This window comes from Rhinolophus sinicus, linkage group LG03 (genome assembly GCF_036562045.2).
Source record: "Rhinolophus sinicus isolate RSC01 linkage group LG03, ASM3656204v1, whole genome shotgun sequence".
NCBI classification, from domain to species: domain Eukaryota; kingdom Metazoa; phylum Chordata; class Mammalia; order Chiroptera; family Rhinolophidae; genus Rhinolophus; species Rhinolophus sinicus.
The window spans coordinates 165,199,033-165,214,420 of NC_133753.1; the positions used below are offsets into that span (position 1 = coordinate 165,199,033).

A 15,388-nucleotide genomic window follows, 5' to 3' on the forward strand; every position below is an offset into this window, starting at 1 on the left:
GCTTTGCTTTTGGAACATTATTTTATGCAATTCTGTCTTCCATTTAAGCAGCATTGAAATTGGAACCTGGTTCGTATTTCAGTTTTTAGTGCCCAGATCACTGTAAGAAATGTTTTGATTACTTCTAACCTATTTCTTTCTGGAATCAGATACAATTGTCAGATCTTCTGATTTGACTTGTAGGTGAGCAATATTCCCACAGCTCTCAGGCAGGGTGCCCAAATGAACATTCATGATTAGAGCGAGAACAACAAACTAAAAATAGGAATAGACAAAGAGGTGTGGGGTGGGGTTGGCATGGCTTGCATAGTCATAACTTCTCTTAGTACTCAGCTCTTAAAACATGATGATTTTATTTCTTAAATATAATAAACTGGTCAAGAGCTAACTTGCAGCACAGGTTGAAGGAGCTAAACCTAACCAGTTCTCATCATAACTTCTTTTGATCAATAAGAGTTTGTCATTTCTTCTTTCCATAGAATTTAAGAAATAGTGTATAGAGGGATGACTCCTATCTGCAACGTTTTGTGATAGTTCTATTTTAGGTACTGTTTCCCCGAAAATAAGACCCAGTCTTATATGAATGTTTGCTCCAAAAGACGCATTAGGGCTTATGTTCAGGGGATGTCATCCTGAAAAATCATGCCTAGGGCTCATTTTCAGGTTAGGTCTTATTTTCGGGGAAACATGGTAACCGTCTGCTTCATAGAGACAGTTTGTTAAATATATGACTAAATTTAATTAAAGTGTATACTTTTATAATATATATATATATCATGCTAATAGTGTCTTCCTCATAGTAACGTGAAATTGGATGAGCTAATGTATGAGACAGTGTCTTGAGAGGTGTTTGAGAGGTAAATGAGAAGAGAAGAAAACCATTATTTATTGAATACCTAAATGAGCGTTTGGTAAATGTCTTCCATAAACTCATGCAATCATCACAAAACTCTGTGAGGTAGTAGCCTCGTTTTATGCTCTAGCACTGGGTATGCAAAAATTGGTGGAAAAATAAAACTCATGCATATCAAATAGCTTCTTGCTTGCCGTGGAAGGCAGAATCATAAGAAACATGTATATTTTTAAAACTATTTTTGAAAAACACTTTTTCAAATGACATCCCATTTGATTTGGAAAATCAAGTTATGCAGTGTAGCAGAAACAAGTGACGTTTGTTGTCTTTTACTTTTTTTCAAACAGCATGGGTGAAAGAAAGGAATTTTAAATGTGCTCCTTTCTAAATATTGTCTCTGTGTAACCCAATGGCTCAATTAGAGAAAAAGTTTCTTAAATTGTGATGTTATCAAAACTTGTTAGGCAGGTTATGGGTAATACTCAGCTTTATAGCCAGTGCTGGATGTCTACATTAATACTGACTTCCACAATATGAGTGAGAATCCGAGTGCTGCCATCAATTGTAGTCTAATTACTAACCAAATATAATAACAAGTAAGTTATCTTTTATGAAGATAAGTTTTTGCATAGACCTTCCCCCTTGCTTAGGATTTGATGCTGTGAATGATTTTTCGGTGAACGTCAATGTGCTTGTGTAACTTTATTTAAAGGGTTCAAAATGTGGTCAAGTAGTGAAAGCAGTTGGCTTGGAAGGCAAATTCTGGTCTTGCTTCTACTCTCTCTAATCACATGGGCAAGATCACATTGGGTGCTTCATTTAGTCACATGGAAATTATAATGAGAATGGCATCCGCCTTGCATATCTCTTAGGATCGTAGTGTTGAGCAAACCTCGCTTGTTAAGGAGAGTCAGTGGCTGCAGAATATTGCAGCAGTTGACATCAGTGGACTCAGGGTAGGAAGACAAAGCGCATGTGTTATGCAAGGGGTATTTTGATTAACTGCAGGAGACTTACAGGACCTTAATTGTAAATCTATCCTGGCTGAGAATGGGGTGAGTGTTGTCAGTAGAAAATAGGAAAAAGCTGAAGACTAATTGAAGTATTTAGGAAGTAATGATACAGGAAAAATGGGCCCTGATACAAAGTAATGTAGGCCCCTGCTTGAGTTTCTTTTTTTTTGCCATATATCGGTACACAGCTTTATCAGTGACCGAGTGGCTCATGAAATCTTGCAACTAGTTCCAAAGCAAAATATAATTTGGTCAAACTCAGTGAAATTCCAGCAAAGGGAGATTTTCATTTTTTAAAAAAAACAAAGGTTGATGTTCATCTATCATTTAACTAAAAAAAAAAAAAAGTAAAGAAAAAAAGAAAGAAAAGTAAAAAATAAAGAAAGAAACCACAATTCTAACTTTGTATGTTGAATATCAGGAGACTGTCAAAGTCTGTCAGATTCTTTTGGCAAGTATCTGACACACCAGGGGAATCTCTTCTAAGATTGCAGTCTGCTTGTGCTATATTCTGTTCCAGTGACCTGCAGAATAATACATAGGAGAGAGATGTTGTTTGAAGTAGAGTAATTACATTATCTACTTCAGTACTAGTCTTGCAGTTCATTAGCCAAGTAATGATTGGAATGGTGAGACTTCATCTTACTGTGTAGCTGTAGCTGGCAGAATGATTTATTACTATGTAGGGCATTGGAATATAGGTATCATTGAACAGTTAAGGAATTTTATCTACCCTATCACCATGGAAACACAATTAGAAGTATATGTACCAGAATTAAAATACCATGGGCAAAGTTGTGGAAAAGTCTTGACAAAATTGGGTCTTATTTAAGAGCCATATTTTTTGTTTGCTAATAATTTGAAACTTACGTTTAAAAGCATTGAGCTATTCAGTAGACTGAAATGTTAACTCAGGTGAGCCTCTATACCCAAAGACCCTGATGAATTTCTTCTGATAAAAAAGGGAGGCGAAGAGGAGAGTGAGGAAAAGGAAGCTACAAAACAGAAAGAAGTAAATATTGCGTCTGTTTTTGGTCTGGTTTTGCCTTCCAAGAGGAGCTCAGGAGAGGAGGACGTTCCTTTGAGAGGAAGAAGGATGGCAGGATTAGTCATGAGGATGTGCTTCACGAGGCCTGAGGTCGCTGCCCCGTAAACAGATTGTGGTGGAGATTCTGATTTCCAGTGGGCCACATCTACAGGGCACACTTCTAATGACTTACGTTTCCTGAAGTAAGGCATTTGTCCTTCAGGTTGGACAATTAATGAATTCAACCTCCTCTATTTACGATTTACTAGGGAAAAAGGGCAGATCGCTGGAAAAACTTTGTGATACTTATCCTTATTTCACGTCCTCAGACTCTTCATGAATAAGAATGAAATGTTGAGATTGGGAGACAGCTTGACTTAGTCGAATATTTTGTAAGTTACAATTGTAAAAGCAGAGGTGTTTGAAAATTTGAACTGTCAGATATATCAAATAGAATGTGGCACAAATATAGTTTATAGGGGCTAGCCGTTAGACATATTTTAGTGAGTTGTCTGAATATATTCAGGAGAAGGTGTTTATGTAATAGGAGATAAAGACCTTAATATTTTCTATTAAAAGGGTGTGAATGAGTACTTTTTGAGTGGGTTAACATCATATCTATGCAAATCATAATTACCCAAGTAAGAGGGAAACAGAATGGCGGGTGAGTCTTACTTTGCAATGTCAACAGAACTTTATTAAAATATTTTGTATTTTCTCAAGATATGAAATAAATTTATTTTTACTAATGTATAAAAGTTTTACAGAATTCTGTCGTATTCATGAGATGCATTAAGTTAAGAGTATGGACACTGGAAACATACTCGTACAGGTTTGAATTTGAATTCTAGTTCTTTAACCTACCATTAGGGTAGATCAGCTAAGTTTACAACTTCAGTTTTTTTAATCTGAAAAGGGCTCGGTCTCCATCTATATATTCTCTTTAGCATATGGCCCAGTGTCCACTATATAATAGGCATTTGTTTATTCCACAAATACTAGTTCCTTACATATTGTGTGCCAGGCTTTGTTTAGTTAGTGAAGATGCAAATAAATACAAAAATGGAACAACAAGTGCTATGAAAGAGACATATGGGTATTATGAGATTTTATAATATAAAAAGGGTTCTGAATAAGGAGAATGGGTAGCTTTTTGAAGTGACAACTTTGGCATCAGGGTAGAGTAATACATTGGAGCTGGAAAAGAATGAATTTAGGGAGATCAGTTAGAAGGCTGTTGAAATGATCCAAATGAGACAATGAATGGTAGTGAGACCAAAGAGGTGGTAGAGATGGAGAAGAGTGGATGGATTTGAGAGGTATCTCGGAGGTGAAATGGTCAGGTTTTGGTGACATATTGAATGTGGGGAGTCAAAGAGAGAGAATGTTAAGGATAGTTCTGAAAGTTCTGTCTTGTATAATTTGGATAGATGTTGGTTACTGTCAGTTACTGAGCTGGGGAGCACTAGGAGAGAACCCAATTTGAAATAGAAAGGGGGATAGAGAAGAGATAGTGAGTTTGGTTTCGAACATGTTGTATTTAAGGCACCTTTGAATTTTCCAAGAGGAAGTATCAAGAAAATGGAAGTATCCATTTTCATTTGGATAAATGGGTCTAGATCTCAGAGGAGTGGTCTGACTTTTGGGAGTCATTGGCGTATTCATGGTAATTGAAGTCGTGAGAATTGATAAAATCTCAGGAAGAAGTTATAAAGTGAGAAGGAAAAAAGGTTTAGGACTGAGCTTTGAAAAACACCAACATCTCAGATTGGTTGGAGGAGATGAAGAACACCGAGGCTAGGAGGGAACATTTTAAAACCCAGGAGAATATTTCTGGAAAGCCAAGTGGAAACAGTGACTCAAAGAGAGAATGGTAGCAATGTCTACATTCTCCTGAAAAGTCAGGTAAAGATAATGTCTGGAAAGTGTTCATTGAATTTAATTACACAAAAGTCATTCATGATAACCTTATGTAAAGCCATTTCCAAATTGGAATGGGCTGAGAAGTGGGTATTTGGGGCAAAAATGGAAAGTATGGGTATTGGTAATTACTTTAAAAAGTTGAACTGGGAGGGAGAGTAGTAGCTTAAGGGGGCCTGATGGAATTTCTTGAGAAGATTCCAAGCACAGGCCAGTTGGATCATTTCTGGGAATGGGAGGAAGATCTGTTAGGGGTATCAACTGAACCTCTGATGGGCTGGGATAATAGGCTGTCATGGTTTCCTGTGGTGTGCCGGATGGGGAAGAATGATCTAGCCAGATAAGTAGAATACCATTTTTAGATCAGTGGTATAAGAATAGTTGAACTCCGTTACAGAAAGAGCCCTCTTTGCTGAGAACAATGGATTACTTGATTCTGGTGTTTTCCCAAGTAACTGTTCCAAGTGTGATGTAGTCTAGGATTTGAAGCTGTAGACTTGGTTTCAAAATCCTCCTTTTCTCCATGTTCTTGCTTCAAGTCACACATGCTAAACTTCAGTTTCTTCACTGTGTAATGGAGAGAATACTGCCTACTTCATGGATTTGTTAGGAATAAATGAGAATCTATGTAAATAAAGCACTTGGTAGGCACTCAGCGGACATAACGTCTGCCTTTTTTTCTTGTTTTTCCATGGTGGCTGCTGTTTATTGTGTAGTTTTAGCATTCATCGTATGTTTGCCCTTAGCCGTAAAGGAATAATTTGTGGGAGTCCTTCCTTCTTCAACTTATCTTCTGTATAAAATAACTTGAGTGATACAAACATACATTTTTGGGAAAATAGATATATGATTTGCTACTGCAATAATCATAGCCATTAAAAAAAGAAATTTACCAAACTTCTTTGGCTTGTGTGCCTTCAAAAAAAAGTGTGTATGTATTTTAAACAAAGCTTACTAATTTAGATATGCCACTTTGGTGACTTCCTGCCAGAGTAAGAGTTTTTATGTTTTTCTTCTGAGACACACCTTAGTATAACTTTATTTTAGTTTCTGGACCCTTGCCATTTGGCATAATTTCAGACTGACATGATGGATTTACATAAGAACTGTTAAGATTTAAAATACACAATACATTTTTTATTGGGGGGAATGTAAACTGTTAAAAGCAGTTGAGGTCAGGTCTGGATTTTATTTAGTTGTTTATTTAAAAATTTTTATTTGTAGTTTTGATTCTTGAATTATTTTCTATGTATATTTTGAGCACTGAGATAACTAATTTTATACCAGAATGGTAAAATCAAGGCAGTGTGATTTCCTTTTTACAAGTTCAGTTGCTAAAGCAGTCTCCTTAAAGGTTTTAAAATCTGCCCCCAACCACCATACACAACTTCTTAAGAGGCATTTATGTATTTACTTTTCTAGAAGGTGACTGCCCTAGAAATTTTATAAGGGCATTAAAGTTTGCCAGTTTTATTCAAGAATTGATATAATGGTAAACACACACTTGTTACTCTTTGGAATATAGGCCTCACTGCTGAGTGGGAGAAGCTATCTCTTGCCCAGCTACTAATAGGGAGACTTTGTTGGTTAAGGGAGCTTTGTGGATGGGATTGCTGAGACTGGAAGTCTCATTGTGGGAAGTCTCATTGAGAAAAGTAACTTAACCAGGTGTTCTCCCCTGAATACAGGATGCTTTGTTTTATAAGCTTAAGTAATACTGAGATAAAACCCTACAGGTCATAATTTCTTCAAACTAAAGACTAAATAAACTCTGTAGAAACTATACTTCAAAGAGGAACCTTCACCTTAATTGACCATCCTATATCATCTTCTGAAGTTTATTGGCTATTGACAAGCCTTTAAAGAAAGATAACTAAAATGTAGTTAATATTTGATGAAATGTTCCTCTGCATTTGTTTATGGATTTTCCAAGTTAAAAGTTACTTTTTTTCATTAGAGGAGCTTCTCATTTTTTGTTTCATAATATGGTTTATAATATATTTTACTATTTTGACTTTGGAAATACATGGTATTTCATAGTATGAATTTAGCATAATATACTTAATCCCCACTTAAGACATTTGAGTCTTGGATATGGAATACTATTATTAGTAAGATCTATATTAGCTTTTCTCTTTAAAAATAATTATTTTGTGATTTCTAAATTTTCTAAAACTAACATGTAATAAATTGGTAAAATCTAAAAAGCCCAGAAAAGAAAATAAAAATCTCACCATCACCCAGAGATGTCCCCTTTTAACATTTTGGTTATATATCTTTTTTTAATGTCTATGAACTAATACTTAAAACAACAAGCAAATCATGCTTTTAGAAAAAACAAATTGGAATATTGCTGCATATGCTCTTTAATTTTTAACATAGACTTATACAAAGTTAATTTTAATGGTTATGTGGTATTCTATCAATATTTGTATTTGGCATAATCCACTTTACTTTCATTTTTTAATATTTAGGTTATTTCCAGTTTTTTGTGCTGTTATTCTGTACACAACATCCTTGTAGAAACTTTGGAAAACCTTCTTGGGTCATCCATTTCAGACTATCTCAGTGTGTTCTGGCCTTTTCTGCTTTCTTCGGTCTCTCTCTCAATACGTCCTTCTTTAACAATAACACCAGATCAGGTGGACAAACTGTTCTTCAAACAATTTATTGACTATTAGGCAATGAACATACTTGTCTCTGTGAATTCAGGGAACAAAGAGACACAAACATATTTTATGTACTGGAGATAAAGTATTATAATATATGAATTAAATGTTGTGCCAGATTTATGTATATATCAGGTCCATGGGGACTCAGAGGGCAGTGGTTGTGAAGGCAGTAGACAGGAGAAAGATCAGGGAACAAGCATTTATTAAGCTCTTTCCATGTGCCAGGTGCTGTGTTAGGCACATTACTAACAGCAGTTCTCGGAGCTGCCTACATAGTATTTATTTGCATTCACCATAAGAGGAAACTGAGCTCAGATAGGTAAGTAATTTGCCCATTTACACTCAAGTAGTAACTGGGAGAATGCCAGAAGTAAAGCCAGTTAGGTGTATCTGACTCTAAAGCCCCACCTCTATCCAGGACCCCACCCTGCCACACCAGAGGAAAGATTCCAGGAGTAGCTGAGTAGTCTAGCATGGCAAGTAGGCATTAGCTAGGTGGGGGTGGGGTGGGGCGGTAGGGCCATTGTGTAGAGTGTGGCAAGAAGTTCGAAACAATTGAGGGGAGTAGAGAGGCGGTATGAGGCTCAAGCCAACATTTAGTTCTTTTTTTACTATGGTAAAGTTCACTCTTTTGGGATGCAATTCTATGAATTTAGACATGTAACTACCACACAGCCAAGACACAGAACTGGTCTGTTACCCCCCAAAAGTCCCTCATTCTGCTCTCTTGTAGTCAACTCCTCCCACCGTCCTCCACCTGTGACAACCACTGGTCTACTCTTCATCCTATGATGTCATATAAATGGAATGTCATAGAATGTAATATGAATGGAATTATACAGTATGTAGCCTTGTGAGTCGGGCCTCTTCACTTAGCATAATGCATTTCTAATTAAGCAGTCATTAATGATGTACGAAATGTTACTATACAATTTTGCTCTAGTTTTTTTGCCTCTTTCAAAATGTACTTATATCATCCCCAACTCTAGTTTCAGATACACAGAATGTTTTTTGGCTAAGAAATGATTATAGTTATAGCTTCAAATACCAAAGAAGAGCAAAACAGATTCCTAGTAAATGCCCAGGAGAAAGTAAAATAGAAAAAACAAATCAGCTCTCTCTACCCACACCCTATTCGGTCAGCCATTGCCTTGCCTTTTGCTTATAGAAATCCATCTGCATGGAAAGTTTGCTACTGATTGTGACCTTTGCTAGCTTGAAAAAGAAAGGGAACAGCTGTTACCCTGAGGGAGTGGAAGGAATTAATGTTGTTCCTGGCCAGTTGGCAGTGTGTGCCTTTCTGGGGCGGAAACAACAGGTGACCAACTTCTTGCTTTTTATTTTTGTTAGTATATAAATAGGCTAACTTGTTTTGTGTGCAGAAATCTCAAGAGTCCATAGTAAAAGAATCTGCCCTTATAGTCATTCTGGATTTTTTTTAAAGCTCTTTAAATATATACACATTTATTTTAAGTTTCTTAATGAACTAAGAGACTCCAAGGTTGAGGATATTATAGGTAATTATTGACAGAAAACCACACGAAGTAAAAACCGTCTTTGGAAAATGTCACTTTTTTATATTCAAACTGCCTTTTTCCCCCTTTTATCCCAACTTAAACACAAAACAAAAACCAACAAGATAACTAAGTACTTTTTATAGTAAAACCATGTCAGCCACAGAGAGGTGGTGACTACAAGCCGGTGACCAGAATGTAGGTGTCTCTAGGAGCAGAGGGGGCACTGTTGTTTGAATTCCTGCCCCCGGATACTTGGCGTACCATTGCTGTGAATCACACTCAAATACAATAGCCCCCCCTTATTCACGGGGCAGACATTCTAAGACTGAACCCTACGTATACTGTATTGTTTCCTACACATATGTACCTTTCACTTAATTTATAAATTAGGTACAGTAAGAGATTAACAACAATAATAAACAGAGTAATTATAACAGTATACTGAAATAAATGTTATGTGAATGTGGTCTCTCTCTGTGTCTCTCAAAATATCATAATGTACTCACCCTTCTTCTTCGTGTGATGGTGTGAGATGATACAATGCCTGTGTGATGAAATGAAGTGAGGTGGAGTTTTCCATTTAATATTTTTGGACCAAGGTTGAGCATGGGTAACTGAACCCTTAGGCATTGAGACCTCATGTGTGGGGAGGGACTACTGTATACTTTGCTCTCCGCCCACCACTGACCTTCTCCAGGCTCCGGGCTAGGCTCTTCCCCATCTCCACCTCTGCCTTGCACAGACTCACCAAGTCCGTCCTTGCTCAAGAGACAGTGTTGGGTTTTTCATTTCTTATTGAAACATATCCAGATTACTTACCGGGAATCAAAAATTCTCATACTCTAGTTTTGCTGTCCATTCATATTTCTCTTATTCCTCATTTCCTTCTACCCTACTGTACTTGGATCATCCTGGGGTTTTTTTTTCTGTTGCTGTTTTCAATTTAATTGTCTGGTAACAGATTGATCTCAGTTATCATTCTTTAATTCATTTCTAATTTCATTTGCCACTGCAGTTGTTTTGAATATTTTTTCCTACTCTATTGAAACTCCAATTATCCCCTGCTCTCTTTTTTTATTTAGCAAATGGTACTGTTTCCAACTTCATTTAGAAGGATTTAGAGTCAGGTAACTGTGTTTGAATCCTGGATGCCCCACTGCCTATGCAGGCTGGTAGCCAGTATACAGCTGAATCTTCCCTTCCCCCACCCACAACCGTCTGTGGATCTCCCCAAGATCTCACAACGGCTGAAGGAGACCAGCTGGCGTTGGTTCTGAGTGGCAGTGCTGGTGCAGCACTAGTTGTTAACTATTTTTCATTTCACCCTTATTGTATGTATGGCTTCAATTAAGTTACTTGTCCCCTCTGAGTCATCCTCTCATCTCTAGAGTGAGGATAATAATACCTGTTTTACAAGGTGACTCTTTGTTCTTCCATCACATATTTGTTGATGACCTGTCTTTTTCTAAGCACTGATTTAGGTGCTTGGGACATATCAGTGAACAAAACCAAAGTATCTGTGCCTCCGTGAAGCTTGTGTTCTAGTATTGTGAAGACTAAATGAAAATTATTGCTCCGTGTTCAGTGTGGTGCCAGACATACACAGGTGCTCCCAGTGTTTTGGCTTTTTCTTCCCCTTTGCCATCCTGTTCCCATCAGGGCCAAAGGAAAGCACAGAGCCAATATTAACAACTGGACTTGACCTCCCTATAGGGCCCAGGGCCTGACTATATTGCATAGCAATCAAATGAAATAGGAAGCTTTTTTTCTTTTATTTGTTTGTAAGAAACACTAGCTGACCCTTCTCTTGATGATATTGCTTATCTACCAATGCCTACGTTTCCGTTCATCTCCCTTGGATCTAGCTCTGTCATTTGTCCTTATTCTCAAGTCCTCCTCCACACCCCCATTCTGTCACCTCAGCTTCCTATCATATTGTTTGCACTATAGACAAAAAGACAAAAATTGTTACCCTTCTTTTGCTCTGTTTGTCCTTCAAGGTATGCACGAAGTTCTCCCCTTCCTTCCTTTTTACCAGAAGATATTTTAAACTTGTCTCTCCCCACTCACTCATTCACTCCTTAATTCTTTTCAGTCTTTCTTCTCACTCCAAGTGCTACAGTGTTATCAGGGTTCATTAGTGGCCTCTTTTCTGTTCTTTTTCTACTCAGCTTCTTTATAAGAGTGTTTTGGAAGGGCATCTTTCTCTGTAAGAGGCATCTGTTATTGTTAAGACCATACGAAGTCAGTGGGCTCATAGCCTCGTTGACATGGGTTCAAATCCTAATTCTGCAACCTAAGTGGTTTGGGGCAGGTTTCTTCATCTTCATCTTCAAAATGATGAAATAATAGTTACCATTTAAAGTTGTTGAAGGATTAGAAAGCTGCCAACACCTAACACGCTGTCAGGACATATTGTGGGAGTTAAATAAAAAGTACCTCCTGTTACTGACATTTTAAAAAAGTGGACCTTCATTTTCCCTGACACTATTCTTTCATGTTCTCTATCCGACTTTCCTGATAGTTCATTCCTTATTAGTTGGCTTAGACATGAAACATTTGTCAAATGATCAGGAATCATAAACAGGAAGTAGTATTTGCCTTTGATCTGTAAGGAAACTATTATATCTTACTTGCCAAATTTATTAGTTTCACTTAAGTTGATAAAATTTGAATAACTTTTGGACATCTAATGATCCTTTGTAAAGGAGGAGAAAGAAAACCCTTTCTGTTCAGAAATAACACATAACTCCTGTCACTTAGCAGGAGGATTTTTCATATGATTCTGGAAAGAATTTGCAACACCTGTTTCCAAAGAAAGCACGAAAAATATTACATTTTTTTCTCCAAAAATGTATTTTGTTCAAACTGAATTCGACACCAAATAAAGACCATTCCTTAAATTTGGAATGAATAGAACTTTCTAAAAACTGCTCAGGTAACACAAAGTAGTAAAGAGCCAAAAAAATTTTATTTACTTTTAACTTTAGACTGCTAAAAGGGGAAAATGAAAGGGTTTATAGAAGCAAATTTCACAAAAGTAACTATAGACTTACTTGGTAGACCCAAATATACATGTAGAAAAATGCACAAACATGGTTAAATTTACATATGCTAGATTTTTTTATTCTTAAGGGAGAATATTTCTTACATATGGGTTTTGCCCATTACCTTTTTGTAAGACATCAGCTGCTAGAAGCAGTTCCCTCACTGTGTATTTTTCTTGTAAGTTTGCTGAGGTTTCACATTTCTCTGCCCTAGTTTGCAGCAAAGTACAGTTAGACATTAGGCTGGCTCAGTCAGCCCCATTGCGGTAGGTATGATGTATCCTAGGTCACACAGAGCAACTCCACCTTCACCAAAAGAAGGAAGTCAGTTGTTTTCTATATACAGACCAGCTTAGGCTCATGGAATCATGGACCGGAAGGGACCTAAGAGATAATGTCATTCTTCTTTCTCGTTTGTAGATGACGAAATTGAGACCCTATATACTTTATGTTTTGATTTGTATTTTCATCGTAAGCACTGGCTCACAATAAAACCTATGTTTACTCAAGTATTTCATAATTATTTCCTCAAGTTTCTAGAATCAAAATTAGTTTTGCTGTGTATTAAGTATTAATACAGTTTAGAAATTTGATGGCTCTCAACTTGTTAGTTTATTTTTAACCACCCAAATCTGCACGATCAAGTATGCGAGCCTCTAGCTATATGTAGCTATTTAAGATGAGATTAATTAAAATTAAATAAAATTTAAAAATCAGTCCTTCCTTCTCACTACCCACGTATCAAGTGCTGATTAGCACGTGTGGCCAGTGGCTACTGTGTTGGGCAGCACGGTATGTTCGCCATTCTTGTCTCACAGAAAATTTTATTGGACAACACAGCCCTAAATGAAATTATTTGCTTTCCTCCCTCCCCCATCAGACTAATGCTGATTTATATTAATGTATCATCAGTTTTTGAGGTTTTTAAAAAATAAACTTAAAAGGCTCGCTGGAATAATGTTCCTTTGCTTATTACATAATTAAAAAGACAGTGCTACCCTTTTAGAATGATCTGCCTGAGTGCCATGATTTTATAAGATTTTTCAAGAAGTGGTGACTAAAATAAATGTATTCGTTATAGTTTGTATTTGACTGCCTCTGCTAAACTGGTGACCCTCAAGATTATTTCTACTCTCTATATAATAAGCGTGTTTTGGAAGGGCCTAAAATGTTATAACAACATTTCTAAGGTTAAACACTGTTTTTTTCATATACTTTTGGAGATACTAGACACAGTTATGATTTATCTATTTCATATGTGGTAGATCATCAAAGCTCTCAAAAGTTACAAGAGAGGACAATCCCAAGAAGTAGTTATATTACTGTACGCCTACTTTGAGATCCTATCAATCAGGTATAAAAACTGTTGTTTTGTTTTTTGTTTTAAACAAAATAGTTTTTTTTCCTTTGCCCTGGTTTCAAACAATCTCTTTAACATAGGTAGGATTTTTTTCAGGTAAGTCGCGTGTATAGCATAATTTCAGGAAACACAACAAAAAACTTTTTCATTGTGATAAAGCATTTTTTAAAATTCAAAATTAATGATCTTGCTCATTTGTTTTATAAAATATTCAAACATGGAAATACATACAATAGGAAATTAGTTTTCTACCATCTCTGGAGATGACTACTTAAAAGTTGGTTATATATTTTTCTAGGCTTTCCAATGTATATTTAGACATAGACACAAATAATGTGTTTTATATAAGTGAAATTATACTAAATATAATGTTTTTACAGATCATTTTGCCTACTTAACATATTGAACATATTTCTTTGTATGTGTTGGTTCTCATTCTAATACTATTGATTAGATTTAAAAAACCTTTTCCAGATTTTATGGTAGGAAATCTGAAGTAAGTATGTTTTTATTTGAAAGTATAAATATGTTTTTATATGCAGATGATGATATACAATTGTAATGCAACCGCCTTAGCATGATGGTGACCCATATTAGGTGGTCAATACATGTCAGTTTCCATCCTTGGACATATTTGAGAAGGGCCATGAAAGATGATTAATTGTTTCTTTTGAATAGTGAAACTCTGGAGACTCACAGTAAATATCCACAAACAACCGTGGTATTAATCTTTTCACTATGAAGCAGACCTTTCTCTTAGCATGTTTATGTTTTGTGATTCAGGTTTATAAATTGCTACAAGTCTAGCAGGATTGCTATTTAAGAGTCTTGCAAGCTAGGCCGCCCCGATTATTTTAGGTGCTTCCGGTAAGAGCAAATATATTTTACTGGCGAATGAGAGACCACATTATGATTTATGCTTTTTACTGAGAGTGCACAGTATAATACGTACTATAAAATTGTACAGTATGTGAGATACATGGCAGTCTTGGAATATGGTCCTTTGTTAACTTTCCAGTGTGTAGAATGGATGCTGAGATTGGAAATCCTACACTTCTGTCTGAAGTAGGGTATGTAAATGTGTACTTTGCGATACAATTTCAGATCTGATTGTTTCTAGTGGTTCTAGAGAAGAGACTAGGAAAAGATGGATCTGGAGCTGACAGTTATTTATAAAGTCCTATTTTGAAGTATTATTGCTTTATACTCTTCATCATCTCATTTGGAAATCTGCTTTCCTGCAGGGAAGATGTGGACCAGTGTTGTGGGTGGATCAGTAAAGAGGATTGAATTGGGGCCCCAACTTCTTTTGTCATTGAGAAAAGAGTAAGGGGTGCTGCTGAGAGAAGTGCTTCCACCATAGCCATGTCTGAATCTTTGCTTGGAGGTAATGCTGGACTATACAAAGATTGCCTTCAAGGTAATAGAAGTTTATGAATCATAAATTTGTTTTAGCAATTAACATGGGTATATCAGTTTATCTTTACTTGTTAGCATTTTGTGTTCCTAGTGGAAAACAAGCTTGAGAAATAATCGTTAGACTATAGAATTAGAAGTGCTTCCCTGGCATGTTCTTGGACTTTTGATTGTTAAGCAGCTTATGTTTTTTTTTGGTCTTTTTTTGGGTTTATTTGTTTTGAGTCTTTTGGAGAGAAAATATCATTTAAAACTTTTCACGACCTAAGTTTATGGTTATACAAAATTATTGTTTATGTGCCTCAGAGACTTTTGCTCACTTGTTTATTCATTTCTTCATTTACTTATTCAACAAATATTCTTTAAAGTATTTATTGTAAGCAGGATTGTGGAGGGGATGCTATCAGATAGTAATGTACTCAGGATGAAGGAAAAGTGGAAAATGTATTTTGCAGAGATAGCAAAGGCTGAGGGGTGTATATGTATCTTTAAGAGAGAGACACACACACACATCTATCTATGCACATACACAAACATGGGCCATAGTTATATAGGAACAATCT

The 15,388-nt window shown here is 36.2% G+C and overlaps 1 protein-coding gene across 3 annotated transcripts in view; it reads left to right on the top strand.

Annotated features, from left to right (window-relative positions):
* PLPP1 (phospholipid phosphatase 1) overlaps nt 1-15,388 on the top strand; it is a 76,835-nt gene that overhangs the window by 10,225 nt on the left and 51,222 nt on the right. Inside the window, exon 2 of one of the 3 annotated variants that reach the window (XM_019743162.2) lies at nt 14,654-14,829. The exons of the other annotated variants lie outside the window; for them this stretch is intronic. Coding sequence (XP_019598721.1) covers nt 14,775-14,829 — 55 coding nt within the window. The 5' untranslated portion in view covers nt 14,654-14,774. The remainder of the gene's footprint in view (nt 1-14,653; nt 14,830-15,388) is intronic. 3 annotated transcript variants of the gene reach the window in all.